We start from the raw sequence: 15,875 nt of genomic DNA, 5'->3' as shown, positions 1-15,875 counted from the left end.
ACTCTGCAGTGTGAGCAGGACAGCAAAGGAGAAAAATAAACAACGGCAGGGAAATGGAGGCCCGTGGAAGGTGGGCGCCCCGCATCTCTGCCATTTTGGCCTGGTGAAGGTCCCATGCCCCTGATCTTTGCCATCTTGGCCTGGCAAAAGTCCCACATCCCTGGCCATAGATGAATAGAAGACCCCATGCTCACAGCCCAGGGGGCCACTCTGCTATGAAGTAGAAAATAAAGCTGTAATGATTCTATACTTTGGTACGTAACCTCCTGCCCCACCCCATCAAACACACCCATCTGCGTGTGTAAAACTTGTTAAATAAAGCCCACGCCTGCCCTTCGTGTCATCCTTTAACCCTTTCCTTCCCCGTTCTGACACAGCAGAGGGATCCGAGAGGCAACTTGCAGAGCCTCGCCCATTACAGCTTCTGTTGTCCTGACTGGATCCTCCTGAAGGCCTCCATGTCCAGCGGGAGGTAGCAGCCTTGCCTGGAGTCCAGGAAGTACAGCTTGTCCTTCACCACGGCGGGGTCAAATCCATCCCGGCGCAGCTCCATCTTCTGGAACTTGTAGGTGCCTGGGGTGGAAGCAGCAAGGGGTTAGGGGCAGCGGTGGGGAAGGAAGGTGGCCTGTGGATATCATGGTAGATCCCTATTCCTCCATTCCACCTTCTCAATATGTGCCTCCTCTTTGGAAATCAAGCCTGCCACCCTCCACTGCCACTAGGAACACCCACAAGGAGAGAATCAGCCCATCCACCCCTTGTCAGATCCTGCCCACAGCATGGCTGAGATGGGACTAGCAGACATAACCCTTGCTAACTGGATTCTAGGGCTATGCCGCACCTTCGGGTGAGCCGTTTGCATCAGGGACTGAATTTAGGGCCTCGCCATCTCAAAGTGTGAGTCTCTATTGACTGAGAACCCTCTGCTATGAGGCCCAGCCACCCCTAGAGGAGGACAGAGCACCACATTGAGCGAGCGTGCGTTCCACCAGCACCGTTCTCTCACCATGCGCTGCAGACCATGGCCCCTTGGAAAGCTCACAGTGCAGGCCTCAGCCATCAAACCCCCCCCGCCCATCTTCCCTGCTCGTGCTAGAATGCCACTACCGACAGCCGGGTTTAAAGACACAATCAGTCAACCAGAGGGGCTAAGACATCCAAGAGCCAGGGCCTGGCGCCCCACAGCTTTGCAAGGCGTGTGGTCACCAGCGTACACGGGTGTCTAACGCCCAGACGCCATCCCAGTGGAGGGAGCGAAAAAGAAAAACGGACTTGCTAACAAGCGAGACTTTCCAGTCCCTTTGCACGCCGAGAATTAAGCCGCCCCAGCCCACGTGCCGTAGGTCAGGACACCCCCATTTTAGAGGGGGAACCTGCGGCATGGACGGGGAAGTGACCCACCTAAGGTCACACACTGAATCAGTGACAGTCAGGAATAGACCCCGACTTCAAGTCTCCCCTATTCCAGACAGGTCCTTCCCGGAAGCCAGGAGAACACTCCCGGCTTTTTGTCAATTCAAAAGGAAAGTGCCCCCAGCTGGGGTGGGCTCACTTGTCTTGTGGACTTCTGGAAGCACTCGCAAGAAGACGGGCCGTGCGTACAAGGGCAGGGCCTTCTTCAGCTCATTGGCAAAGCTCTCCAGGTTGCAGGAATTCTTGGGGTCAGCAATGGCTGCCATCCCTGCCTTCCCCTCAGTGCCTGGAACACAGGACAGAAAGTGATGCACACAGTAGGAGGGGGCTGGTGCAATCACTCACACACACACACACACACACACACACACACACACACACACACACACACACCCTAGCGCGGGAGCAGCTTCAGCAAGCTCGGTGCGCCAGCTGGCCCTGGACACAGCTTGCCAGGCCTGCAGCAATATGCCTAAGACAAGACACAACATAGCCGCAGAAACCCACAACAAGACAGATAATCCAGAGGGCTCTGGAATGCCAGGCCGTTAGCAATGTGTTTAAGAGGCAGAGGCACCACACACACAGCCCCAAGGCTCACCTTAAATAATGCATCAGCGACACACACTCTCCATCCTTCAGCACCACATACATACACCTCAGCCCCCAACAGCGACCCCCTTGCCAGCGTCTCCGGCATCAGCCCCTGGTTGAACACACATCCAGGAAAGCCCCAATCTCTCAGGACTGCTGCACTGGCTTTGGCTGGACGCCGTTGCCCTACAAGCCAAGATACCAGCAATACCCAGTGGCCACCTCATCCCATTAGAGCTGCCTTTGGCTGAGTTAACTCCAGAGGTTAGCGAGAATGGGGTTGGCTCTGCCCTGCACCTTGTGTTGTCATTTACACCCAGGCAAACCAGATCGACTGGAAACTCTCACCTAAAGTGTTTCATGCACCACGGCCTAAAGATGGGAGGTTCTGCATCCCAATCCTGACCTTTCCTCCTCCCTCTCCCATGCAGCAGGATAAACAATGAGACTCTCAGGATGGAGACCAGGGCCCAGGCACCAAGTGCCAAAGGGATGAAGGGCCATCACCCCCGAACTTAGGACAAAGGAAGGCTGGTAAGAGCAGAGGGCCGCTCCCCTCAGCCCTGGTTACCTGGCACCTCCACCCCGTAGACGACAACGTCTGTCATGTGGAGGATGCGGCTCAGAGTCCCCTCCACCTCTGTCGTGGAGACATTCTCGCCCTTCCAACGGAAGGTGTCCCCGGTGCGGTCCCGGAAGTACATGTAGCCATATTCATCCATCATCAGCACGTCTCCTGCGGGAGCCGGAGGAAGTCAGAGGAGCCTACAGGCTCCCAGGGTCGGAGTCACCGTAACACTCTGCTCTTCTAGAGTGCCCTCCAGCCAGGCCTCACTATCCCCCAGCCTGAGGCAGGTCAGATTGTTAGCGCCATTCAACAGCTGGGGACTGGGGCCACAGAGAGGGGAAGTGACCTGCCCGCCAGGAGTCGTGGGCAGAGCTGGGATTAGAACCCAGGAGTCCTGGCTCTTGGGCTGTGCGGAGCAGTGGAAGGAAGCATGATCAAGTAGTTAAAGCAACAACCTGGGCGTAACAATATACCAAGACCCTGCCACTGGATTCGTTAGGTGACCTTGGACAAAATCACTTCCCCTCAGGGTCTCAAAAGGATAAAGTATCCCGCCCCAGTTCTTGGGTCAGGGAGTGCGGTTGGGATTCTTAATTCCTGTTTGCAAAGTGGTTAGAGAGGGCAGATGGGAGGCTCTGGAAGTGTGATTGAGCGAGACCGCCAGGTATGGATAGGGACAGCAAGCAGAGGATTGACCAAAGGCCTTTCTGGGACTAGCAAGGCGACCCTGGAGACCAAGTGAACCTGTCAGCGTCAACCCCCTCCTCTCGGGGTGCACCCTCTGCAGCTAGGGGATAAGGGCCCTCACCGGTAAGATACGTCAAGTCCCCCTTGGCGAACACGTCATGGGCGATCTTCTTGCTGGTGGCTGACTGGTTCAGGTACCCGTCGAAGTGCAGCAGAGGGTCACTCTGGATGATGCGTCCGACCAGCTGTCCCGGCTCCCCTGCGGGCAGAGAGAGTGAGGGATATGCTCAGTCCCTGCCATTCTGCTGTATCAGAGACAAGAGTACACAGCGATTGCCAGCCCCGCATGGCGTGCACGCGTCCTGTCTCTGCGGGAAGAGGAGATGCTTTAGGGAGGACACAGGGGCTCTATTGTACAAACATCTCTTAGCACACCAGTGTCCAGTTTACCTCAGCAAGCTTCCCTCACGCTGCCCTCTCAACGGAGCTCAACCCTGACCCAAAGGGACCTCCGACTGAGCTCCTCTCTCTGCCCTGTCTCCATGGCCCATTCAGTCCCTGGCTCTCCGCTGAAACTGCCCCCAGGATGGCCAGGGAGTGCCAGCTGTGATAGTGATAGCAGCAACATGGGAACTGGGCTGAGAACCATCACACTCACTTCACACCCGACACCCAACCTCCGTGGGTTGGTAACTATGTCCAGTCGCTACTGAACTGGAGCCCTGGAGGTGCAGAGAGCCACCAAAAGGGGGAACAGTTTCCAATGACAGCAGAGGATGCTTCTGGATGCTTGTCAGAACGGAGACTCCTGCGCAGCTAATCACAAATCAGATCTCTAGTTCAGAGCTCATGCAACGCGGGACAGAGGGAAGTACCAATAGACAGAGGCTGTTCCCCGCATCACCCCATCCCCCTTCACCTGGTTTACAGGGGATGCAGAGTCCATCCGGCCCACGGATCAGCTCCATGGTGTCTTCGTCCACCCTCACCAAGGTGACAGGGTAAATCCCAGGCAGGATCCTGCTGTTAAAGCCACAGGAACCAACCTGGAATCGAGAGAACGCAGAGACATAGCCCAATGGCAGCTGGAAGTCCTCTGCCCTCACCCTCGCTTCCCTCCTATCGCCCCAGCTGCCAGCCAAAGGGATTGCCCAGGGCATGCGGGAGCTACCCCATCCCCACCCCAGAGACCAGACACAATCTGCTGCCTTCCCAAGGTCACTCAGGGCTCCCTGCCAACGTCAGCGGAGGGGCCTCACACCTGCCCCGCAGAGGGATGCTTACCCAGCTCAGTCCTCTCCCGGGATCAGAAGCGGTGTCTCCCGACATCCCCTCCCAAGTCTGCTCCATCCCTAGCCCCTCACCATGGCCTGCTCTGCCAGCTCTCCGGGCATGGAGCGCATGAACCATCCCACCAGGAGCACTGAGGCCATGTGTCTGCATGAGACATCACGGTCGCCCTCGGCAGCCGGGGGGGGAGGGAGGACCGGGCTGCAGGGGGTGGGGAGACGCCGCAGCGGCTGGCGGAAGGACACAGACAGCAGACGGGGCCGTACGTTGTTGTCGAAGTTGCCCAGGCTGCAGTTGCACTCGGTGGCACCGTAGAACTCGGCGATTTGGGGGATCCCGAAGCGGGAGATGAATTCCTTCCAGATAGACATCCGCAGCCCGTTCCCAAGCGCCATGCGCACGTGGTGCCGCCGCTCCACCTCCTGGGACGGCTGGTTCAGGAGGTAGCGGCAGATCTCCCCGATGTACTGGACAATCTGCAGAGGGGAAGGGAGACATGGCACACTGCGCCCTTCCACAGCACCCTCCACCCAGGGACCGCAGAGTACTTGAGCAGCGTCAACCCTGACGAGCCCCCAGGAGCCAGCCGGGTGTTAATAGCCCCGTTATACAGATGGGGAGGGACAGTTGGGGAAGAGACTTGCCCAAGGTCACCCGGTGAGTCAGTAGCAGAGCCAAGAATGGAACCCAGGAGTCCTGCTTGCTAATTCTGTGCCTCCCACCTAGCGGGCTGCCGCCTCGTAAGTTGGAATAACCGGTCTGGCATTCCCTGTTTTGCTTGCAGGAGGCAACACCCTGGCTGCCCTCCGGAGCATGATACAACAAAGAACAGGAGCAAGGAAAGGACATGGAACTACTTGGTTTGTAAGCTCCTTGCAGCAGGGACCAGCTTTTGTTCTGTGTTTGTACAGCGCCTAGCACAGCAGGTGTCTGGGGCGAAAGCTATTGTCCCTCATCAGACCCAGCGGCACTGACAGTGATCTCCACAGGAAACAGCCAGCCAAAGCCTCGGTTTCAAGACACCCAAGGGCCCCGCTGCCAACTCCCAGGATTCTCAGCAAGTTGCTGATTCTCGGGGTTCCTCGGCCAGCTCTTCCCCCTGCACCCCCCCGTCCCACCGCGAGGCCCCTGCACCCCCACTGCCTCACCGTACAGTTGTACTTCACACAGTCATCCCAGAAGTGAGAGGCTGAGAACTTCTTGCGGATCACCACAGTCATCCCCTGGAGGAGGCACTGGCCAATCCCAACAATGTTACCTGGGTGAGAGGGGAGCGAAGGGGAAACCATTAACCTGCCGCCTCTCGGGAGAGGGTGGCTGATCCCAAAAACAGGACAGGCTGGCTTGGGGACATGGAGCCTTTCACCTTGAGGCATCTGGTTTGAATCCAGCCCAGGATCCAGTAGGCACCAGAAGGTGTCTCTATCCCAGGGCTGTTTGATGGAGCTGGAGGGACTCAGGTAGGTTCTTAGTGGGAGGTGCCCATTTCCCAAAGTCACCATCACTAGTGGTGCTAATGGGCCCCCTCAATACCCTCACTTAGGTCTCTAAGCACCTTACAGAGGAAGGTGTGCATCGTCACCCCATTTTATATATGGGGAAACTGAGGAAAAGTGACTTGCCCATGGTCACCCAGGGAGCCAGTAACGAGCCAGAAACAGATCCCAGGGGTCTGTACTACCAGTTTCCTGATCTAACCACTAGCTGCCTTGTCCTGGGCTCCCAGTACTGCAAAGTGGCTACCATGGACCTTGTGAAGACCCCAGTCCTTCACACTGATCCAGTGGGGACAGACGGGCGAGCCCCTCCTCAGCACAGAGCAGCTGGCGGTTATGTAACGACAGTCACTGCAGCAGCCCCTGGACTGTGAGTCTGCCGACATCACGGGCAAGGAGACGGGCTACAGAGGCTTGGGCAGGGAGACGCGTGAGCAGGGGCTCAGATACCTGCCGCATGGTAGAGAGGGAGGCAGTCGTACATCACGTCATCTGGCCTCATGCGGAATCCGTAATACACCAGGGATGCCATGCGGTAGTACCTGGGGCAGGAGAAGTGGGTGCATCAGTAGCCATGCCAGAGCAACAGCCCAGCAGAGCCTTCCACTGCTAGCAGGGTCCAGATCCCACCCCCATTCCCCTTGCACCCAGCAACGGCCTGCCCCTGCTCAGCCCCCCCTTACCTGCAATTGACCACGATGGCTGCCTTGGGCATCCCCGTCGTGCCAGAGGTGTAGATGTAGAAGAGTTTATCTGGAGGGCAAGCGGGGGAGGCAGAGAGAGGATTCAGCATCACAGCAGCATCTCACAACCCGCTCTTTCCCGAGGAGCCAGAAGGGCCAGCGTGCTGGATCAAGCCAGGCAACTGAACACGCACTCGCTCCCTGCCCGTTGGCTACGGCCACCCCACCTCGGGCTGCCATCGAGTCCGCTCGCCCAAGCCGGCCTCGTTATTTGTACAGCACCAAGAGCGTGCCGGGCTCTTCGCTAAGCTAAGCAGGTTCAGGCTGGGAAATACTTTGATGGGAGACCTCCAAAGAGGTCAGTGCACGGGTGCTCAGCTCAGCCCGGCTTGCACAACAGCAAGCCAGGGTTGAGCAACAGCTTCCCAGAGCTTGGTGCAGAAGAGTCACACGTCAGCAGACTGGGGAGTTACACGCGCTCCATCTCTCTGCCGCTTACATGGGCGTGGCTGGATTTGTTTCACCCCAGCTGTTTCCACCCCCGGGATTATCCATGGCCATTGCTGGATGACACATGGGAACAGCACAAAGACTCAGAGGCACAATAACCCACTCTCCCTCTGCACACTTCATAACATGGGACATACCTAGGAAACCCTTCTTTGGGGGGCTTGGCAGGTGCCGAGGAGCCATCTCCAGGAAGGGGTCCAGGTGTTCTGTGCTTGGGGGTGCGGATTCTGGATTCCAATCTCCGGAGCAGAAGAGACGAACAGATTTCCCCAGGGAGGGCTGTACCTCCTGCATGGCTGGGAGGGAAGGAGACAACGAAACAGGAGCTCTGAGAGAAAGGACATCTACGAGACATTGAGATCCAGGAGCACCGAGAGAGGGGTGGGAAGGTTTACAAAGCTAACTCCCCCACACGCTTGTCCAAGCCGACGGTACGCCCATAGCCTGCCCCAGCCTAAGAGGGCAACTGGCTCAGGAACTTGCTTCACCCAGGCTGCTTCAGGCTACGGTCTAGAGCAGTGACACTTGGACTCTTCCGAGCACTTGCAGGCAGTCCGTGAAACGGCTGCCAGCACAATAGGAAGGCACCTGTCCGTCTCCAAGCCTGGACAGTCCTTGCTGGCCACAGCCCAGGACCATTGTAGGTTCCATTAAAAAAAGAAAATCAGAAACTCCCATTCCCTTCTCTGCCCCCAGCCAGGTGCCTCTCAGGTGTGAATTCAGCACCGATGAGGTTTGCAGGCGTTAGCGGACAAAGGCCAGGAGTGCTGGACCTAGTGACGCTGGGGGTGTGGCAACACCCCCTGGCTTGGAGCAATAATAGAGGAATGCTGGCTTCCCTCATACAGTTCTGGGCAATGGCTTTCAGCACCCCCACCTTCAAATTGTTCCAGCGCCCTGACAAAGGCACAAGAAGATGGGGCCGAACTGCAGTGTGACCTGGAGAGATCTGGGTATGGGGGCTGCAGGCGACTAGGGGAGAATCACGCCTAACAAATATAAAGTCCTGCCCCTGGGAGAAGAGACAGACCGCACCGACATGCGATGGGGGAGGTCACCCAGCAGCCACAGCTAACCCCATAACGGGAGCTTGCTTTCATCTGGTGCCCTGATTTGACTCACTCATGTGACAGACACCAGAGCTGTGATGGTGAAGCCATCACGTGACAGGGAAATGTTCACAAGTGGAAGTAGCGGACCTCTGTTTATCCACAGTATAGGCAGGGCCTCATCCCTACACCAGAGGGACCAACCGTCAGGACAAGAGAAGTCAGTCTCTATTGCCTATTTGGTACTGGGTCCCTCTGCTAAGGGGAAACCAATAAGGATCAGTGGGGTGATGGTTTAGGTGACACTTGTCCATTGGGGACAGGGCTGAGACCCAGCAAACTCATTTCACAAGGTGGCCAAACAGCTCTCAGGGCCTGCTTTACACTGGCATAACTTCATTACAGAGGTGAATGAGGCCCTCAGTCACTATGAGCCAGGGCTGGATTTGAGCCAGCAGCCTGAAGTGACAGTGACTCATCTCCTGAACCAACTACTATATTTTCTGAGATTTGTTTTAAATATCCCCAGGGCTGGAGCTTCCTTCTGGAGACTGCTCCACAACCTAACAGTGGTCCCCCAGCTACTGATATTCAGCCTAAGTTTTCCCAACTGCCTTAGTTATTATATTCTAGCCCCTTGGTTCATTCTAGACAATGACTCTCCTTCCTGGGCATTTACATGGCTCAGATCTCGGCAGGTGTTTCCCCGATCCCATGGAGTCATCACAAAGGCGTTAGCGTCCGGTGCAAAGCCCCAGCAGGTTGGGGGGCTGCCAGAAAGGTGCCTGTTTTCATGGCGGCAAACCGCCCCCAATTGATACCCTGGCATTAGAGACCCTGGCTCAGCAGATTTTACAGCAGTGTCACATTACAATTCTTGACTCCCTACCTACCCCACTGGGTGGCCCCTGGTGACACCCACACTCCCCTAAGCCAAAATGCACCCCCACCTCAAGGCCAGCTCTGTCTCACCCTCCAGCAACAGAGCCAGGGGGGTCTCATGCCAGCAGCCCTCCTGGAATCACCCCACTCACCCCCCTACAGCAGCTCAGAGACCCACCCTAGGAGAGACAACCGCGGCTACTCTTACCACCGAGCCAGACTAGCCAGCAAAGATGGGGGGAGAAGGGGAAGGAGCACAGCGTTGGGAGGCCCAACTACTTTGCCACCTCCAAGCACGCACCTGGGGACACGACCGACTGACTCCTCTCACCTTCCATCATCTCGGCCCCGAACACCACGGCCTTGGAGCTGGAGATGTTGATGCAGTGCAGCAGGGCCTCCATGCGCAGGTGGGAGTTCACGAGCGCCGCCTCCACCCCAATCTTGGCCATCCCCAGCCAGAGGCCCACGTACTGGTTGCGGGACTCCATGAACAAGGCCACAACGTCGCCAGAGCGGAAGCCCTGCTCATACAGGTAGTTGGCCACCTGGTTGGAGTACTCATCCAGCTGGCGGAAGGTCCAGCTCTCACCCGTTCCCTGGAAGATCAGCGCCGTCTTCTCCGGGTGCTTGCGGACCGTCTCCTGGAAGATCTTGGGGATGGTGTTCTTCCCCCTCAAGTGCCGCCACACCTGCCACTTCACCCTCAGCAGGACTAGCCCCGTGCTGCCAACCAAACCGGACAGAAGATTCTCTGCACTGATCCACATGGAGGCCATGCAACCAGACCCAGCCTAGACTGTGGGTCTCCCTCCCATCACTCAGGGGGAGCAGGGGATCTGCGTGTGGAGCTTTCCAGAGAGACCCTTTATAACCAGAAATGGATTACACCCAAGCAGCAGGGAAGGGGGTAGAACCCAGCCCCTTCCCCTCACAGTGGATTACAAATGCTCCTCCCCAACCCCCAGATGAGCTAAAGGAACAGCCCTGCCACCTCGGGGCAGCAGATATTGTGCAACAGGCCACAGGGCACCTGTTCCCTCCGAGCCACGCCCCCAGGACTCCTCGCTAGAAGCCAGCTCGTCCTTGATCCCGGGACATTCTCCTTGGCCCCGGCTCAGAGAGCCAGGTCCAGAGTGCAGACAGCCGACTGCCAAGTCAGCATTTTTAGGGACCGAGGTCAGAGACAGTCGCCAGCCTCGGGATCTCAGCTGCAATCATATCTCGGAGAGACTCGGCCAGAGATTTCAGAGAGATCTCAGGTCCCAAAAGCAACTCCCTCCCTCGCCTGGCAGGGGCTGTATTCCTCACTGAGCTGCCTGAGTAACCTCAGCAGGAGGCTGAGGTGTAGGCAAGATGCTGGTATTCAGAGCTCTCCCCTCTCATCCCTGCATTGCCCCAGCCACAGCAGGATGCTTCCCCTACCCGGTTCCGTGCCGGGGGTCACCTTAATGCAAATGGGACAGAGAGAGGGCAGTTTCCAGCAAGGACACTTACGTGACGTCCCTCCTTATTGTCTTGAAGACGATGCGCAGGAATTTCCATCCCCCGGAGCCCAAGTAGAATATGAAGAGGGCAGGGATCACCTGGACCCAGGAGAGCTTCAGGACCAGCCTGAAGAGCACAAAGAGCGCGGTGAGGGCAGCCACCCGCAACATCTTGGCCTGTGGGGGAGAGACGGTGGAGATCAGTCGCCGGTTTTCACTCTGATGCTTCCCAGGGGATCCCCAAGGCAGACGCCAACCTGAAGTAGGAGTGACAAAGAAACTGCAATTTCCCTGCTTTGGGAGGTGTCAAGGTGGGAATGGGGAGGGCAACATGGGCTAAATTCTGCTCCCCTTACGCAGGCCATGCATGGCAGTAAGGCAAGCAGGACTGAACCCCTGCATGGCACCCTGTTGGGCTTCCCTGTAAACTGACTGGTAGCAGCAGATGCTACCAATAGGCACCGTCTGAAACGACAACTGCCAGTGTGTCTCGTGGCCTCTGGCTGGGCCTGCACTTAGCCACGTACCCCTGAGCACAGCTCACCAGGGTGGTGTAGACGTGGCTCCATCTGCTGGTTTGAGAAGAGCCAATAGTGTCTAGCCCTGCGCAAAGCAGGTGTCTCCCGGGACTGAGACCATAACCTCAGCAAACTACCACACGCATGAACTAGAATCGTCATGAAATTCCGGGGGAAGCATGGGACACAGGGTGGAACTGGGAGAAGGTAAAATGGCAGGATAAGAAGCAGGGAACGAGCCAGGCAGATTTCTGTTCCACAGCACCGTATGGGAAACCCAGTGGGCCAAACCCCCGTTGGTGTAAATCAATGTAGCGCCGTTCACGTCACAGAGACACCCTGCAGTCAAGCCAGTGGCGCTCTGCTGGTTTACACCTGCCAGAGATATGGCCCTTCACATTTGGGGAGCTGCACATGGGGACATAATCTGACAGATACTGAGATAGTGGAGAGGCATGTGCCAGTAGCTGGAGCACAAGACTGGGAAACAGAGGCCTAATCCCAGTTCTGACACAGACTCTCTGTGGCCTTGGACAAGTAACGCCACCTCCTTGCCTCAGTTTCCCCATGTGTAAATTGGGGATAATACACATGGGACCATTGTGCAGTTGTCAGACAGTGGCTGGAAAGCAATGCATCAGTGACAAGTATGTTTCAAACCTACAAACCCAGGAAAACTCAGCATCAGCCTCCAATTTATACCGAGGCTCCTCCTTTCACTTTACTCCAATTCTGCCATGACCAAAGCGGATTCGACTCTCCGGCCGTGCCCTGGCAAGTTGGTGACTCAATGGGGCTAGCTCCTCCTGCACCCCACGCTCTGGCTCTAAGTGCTAGACCACATGGCCTACTAAGCATTTCGGCTTTGCATGCTCCTTTGACAGGACTTAAAAAAACCTCAACCCACACATGCACATAACAGGAACTAGGACAGAAAACAGGATTTAAGTCCTTTGAGCTCTGTAAGGGTTTGCTGGTTCTCATATGATCATGCCACTTCCTAGCTGAGCCTAGCTGAGGTGCAGCCAGATCTGACCTAGAAAGCGGAGCCCAGGTAACGTGGTCACAGATGGGCTCCTGGAACAGATCAGATGTGTGTCCCAGATGTGCACCGCCAGGGGGCAGCAGAGCAATGACCAGGGCTAGGGGGCTGCGTAGGCATAGCCTTCATGCCTTCCTCCCAAGGGGCACAGGGCAATGCCAGTGATCAGCCTCAAGCACACGCTGCTAGACACTCTCCCCTACAGACTCACAGGTCAGCTGTGACTCTCCTCCTGCATTTCTACCTTCCTGCCCCCATGGCGGCAGCCAGACCAGATGGGGAGGCCACCCCTGTGGGCTGACACTTTCGCTGGCAGTGGCGCAGAAGGGCAGCAACCTATAAAGGGATCCTTCCACGTAGCAGCTGCGCATCAAGCGGGGAAGGCAACTACAGGCTAATCTCCCAGGCCGGGAGCTCAAGGCCCCACAGATAAGGCTGGTCCTTCCTGACACAGGGTGTAAGGGAAGGAAATTAACACATCATTTCCTATTCATTCTTGCGGATTTAACGCCCCACAGCGATCAGGACAGCAGGGGATCCCCTCACAATTACAAGCTCTGGCCAGGATTCTTTCAGTTCTCTGGTCCCCGGGTGAAGTCTGGGGGAGATGGGGTGCTCTGTGCAGTCATCCCCTGGGATCCACTCTCCCCAGACAAACGTGGGAGCGCGGCTCCTGTTGAGCTCACTGAAGGACCCATCTCTTTGGCATCACACACTTCTCCCTCTCCTCCGAGGTTAGCTACAGCAGTGCTGAGGGCCACAGAGAATATCCTGCTTATTGCAGACAGGCTGTTAATGCAGGAATCTAACCCAGGGATGTGAGCCCTGATGCACATCTGAGGAGCCAATAAAATGAGGATGCACAGGGGGGCCCTGGTTGCTGACTGGATCCCCTAGGAACTCCTATAACACCCGTACATGATCATGGACTCAGATTTCCTGGGAATGTTGTGTGCATCCCTCCCCCAGTTCAAGGATCTCAGACTCTCCCAAACTTCCAGCCCTGCCTGCTCCATATTAACATCCATAAGCTCTCTCCTTACCCCCCTCCTCCTGAAAGCTCCCAAGAACACACCCATTCCCTGAGACACCTGCCTTTCACCTGGGCAGGGACCTGCTCTTTGTTTGGCACATTGTGTTGTGATACAGTGGTTCTGTCGGGGGAAGGGCTGGGGAAGCAGAGCGGGGCTCTGTTCCTGGTTCTTCCACTGAACCTCCGTGCTTTGGTTCCCTGATCTGTAAAATGGGTATAACGGGGAGCATCACAGATAGCTACGATAATAAGGTAGGTGGGTATTTGTATTACAGAAGTTCTGAGAGGCCCCAGTCAGGGTCAGGGACCTATCGCGCTTGGTGCTGTACAAACATATCTGTGCTTACATAGGGGGGAAAGCATTACTCATTGCAGCTCATCTAAGCCCCACTCCTGCAAGCTGCTCCATCTGTGGGCAAAGCCCTGTACTCACAAGGGGCCCTACTGACTATAGAGCAGGGGTAGGCAACCTATGGCACACGTGCCGAAGGCGGCACGCAAGCTGATTTTTAGTGGCACTCACACTGCCTGGGTCCTGGCCACCAGTCCGGGGGGGCTCTGCATTTTAAATTAAGCTTCTTAAACATTTTGAAACCTTATTTACTTTACATACAACAATAGTTTAGTTATATATTATAGACTTATAGAAAGAGACCTTCTAAAAAGGTTAAAATGTATTACTGGCACGCGAAACCTTAAATTAGAGTGAATAAATGAAGACTCGGCGCACCACTTCTGAAAGGTTGCCGACCCCTGCTATAGAGGAACTCCATGCAGGGGTCTGACCATGTAGATTTCACTGCAGGACTGGGGGAAACTTTCCCTGAGCCACAGTTAGCCTCTTTCCATGGGTATCAGACTCACAAATCTCCTACAAACACCAGCATTTAATGCAGATCACAATGCTGATATGGGCACCCTGCTCAAAGCACTGCGTCTGTCTGTCCCTCTCCAGCCAGTTCCACATGTTTTCTGAGGCATTTGGCGTTCCACCGCCAAGCTGGCTGTGTGCCAAGCACTCCCAATTTCCCAGGGGAGACGGAGCTGGTCACTCCAGATGCCTGCAGAAGGGAGTCAGATCATTAGATACAGAAGTGCTGGGATTGCAGGCAGCACTCAGCCAGGAGCAAAAAAACCTGAGTCCCACCCCCTAGAACCTCCTCAGGGCATCCCAGCAATCTCACAAAGCATCAAGGTGCAGGAGCGGCTCCCAAGACAGGCCGTGCTGTTGGGCCTGTGCCCATTTCTGCTCCTTCCTGGCATAAAGCGGGGGCCTGGGAGGCTTTGCTCAAACCAGGTCTTTATCTCCTGCTGGATTTTTACATTAGGAATTCAGGGCTTGTCTGGCTGCACCGGCACAAGGGAAATTAGGGCCCGTAACTCACTCACTGCAGGGGGCAGTTCTGTGATGGCAATTTACTGCTCCTAGTTTTCCTAGTGCAGATGAGACCTGGAGACTGGAGAGCCAGTGAGATATCAGCCCAGGAGCCAAGTGAGACAAGCACCCAGGAGAGGAAGGTAGTTAGCCAGGCAGATTCCAACTCTTTCCTGCTAGCTTGCTTTTGTGAATACTTATTTAGCCGCAGCGCCCCATGAGAGACCTATTCCCCGATCATTAGGGGGTGAGAGCTCCCAAGTAATATCCCCAGAGCTCCCCCAGCAAAAGCAGGAGAGGCCGGGCTTGGTGGTCGTGATATTTCTACAGGGAAAAACAATGGGACTGTGGACAGGTGAGGGCCACCCAAAGATGGAGATGGTTACCACTATGCAAGGTGCCTGCAACCGCCTCCTTTTGGAAGGACAACCAGGCAGCCACCAATGCCCCAAAAGTGAGCCACACTCTCTTTTGTGTGGGACACACGTAGGGCGGCTGTGGGGGTACGTGGATTAACATATGACCTCCCTGGAGGACCTGCCCTTCAGGGTAAGGAGGTGATGCAAACAGCTCCTACCTTCCCCAGTGATGCACGTGTGCGTCAATGAAGCCTCACTATTCTGGAGTGACTCCAGCTTCCATACCTTTCATGGGCTGTCTTGCCTAGCACAGGAACAATGCTCCAACATCAAAGGAGATCTGAGCAGGATCTCGTATCCTGCAGGACTTCATTTCAGCACCCAGCCAGAAAGGGCACAATCCAATTGTCTGCGAGAGTGTGGCCAGGTTCCTAGAGAGCCCATAACCCAGCCTACCTCTTGGTTCTCATCCACGGTTGTGCCAATCTTTCCTTCCAACTCTTCTGTCACATAGTGCTCCCCTGAAAGTCTTTTCCAGCCTCAGTAACAGACCACCACCTCCACTTCAGGTGTTCTGAACCACCAGCAGGCTTGATTATAGCCCGTCAGCAAGCGACCTCCTGGAGTGTTATTTACATGCTATTTACGATAAGTAGCCAGCTTCCCCCTGCCTGCCTCTGAGGAAGAGTAGTGTTAGGACCAGCCCACCCACCTGCCTTCAGGTTTCCTACTCTCTTCCCTGGCACATCCTTCCTGTCTGTTTCTATAGTCCCAGCTGCTGGGGTTACTTCCACCCAATTAGCCCCCTCAGACAGTTAATTGGCCTGCCAACTGCCTGTCTTTCAATCAGGTCCCAAGTAATGTATACTGGTGAGGATTTGAGTGACAG

At 55.9% G+C, this 15,875-nt stretch overlaps 1 protein-coding gene across 1 annotated transcript; it reads right to left on the bottom strand.

The window, feature by feature from the left end:
* Positions 1-224: 224 nt before the first annotated feature.
* SLC27A4 (solute carrier family 27 member 4) lies at positions 225-10,830 on the bottom strand. The gene is made up of 12 exons (XM_065418822.1): positions 10,670-10,830; positions 9,504-9,898; positions 7,379-7,537; positions 6,732-6,801; positions 6,499-6,590; positions 5,701-5,810; positions 4,819-5,028; positions 4,182-4,308; positions 3,384-3,521; positions 2,579-2,743; positions 1,553-1,699; positions 225-573 (listed from the first exon to the last, which is right to left on the bottom strand). Exons 1-12 carry the CDS (start codon positions 10,828-10,830, stop codon positions 416-418), a joined length of 1,932 nt encoding a protein of 643 aa, XP_065274894.1. The 3' UTR covers positions 225-415.
* Positions 10,831-15,875: the final 5,045 nt, after the last annotated feature.

The sequence above is a fragment of the Emys orbicularis genome, chromosome 18 (genome assembly GCF_028017835.1).
Source record: "Emys orbicularis isolate rEmyOrb1 chromosome 18, rEmyOrb1.hap1, whole genome shotgun sequence".
In the NCBI taxonomy this organism is placed as follows: Eukaryota; Metazoa; Chordata; order Testudines; family Emydidae; genus Emys; species Emys orbicularis.
Note: the sequence above shows the minus strand (reverse complement) of the source record. Positions and strands in the feature narration are given on the sequence as shown.

Excerpts from the sequence above, each read along its gene's own strand:
- SLC27A4 (XM_065418822.1), bottom strand. The coding sequence starts at position 10,830 with ATGTTGCGGGTGGCTGCCCTCACCGCGCTCTTTGTGCTCTTCAGGCTG. Across the intron at positions 9,899-10,669 it reads ACAATAAGGAGGGACGTCAC|CACGGGGCTAGTCCTGCTGA; the intron begins GTAAGTGTCCTT and ends TTTGGTTGGCAG. Across the intron at positions 2,744-3,383 it reads GGACTTGACGTATCTTACCG|GAGACGTGCTGATGATGGAT; the intron begins GTGAGGGCCCTT and ends CGGCTCCCGCAG.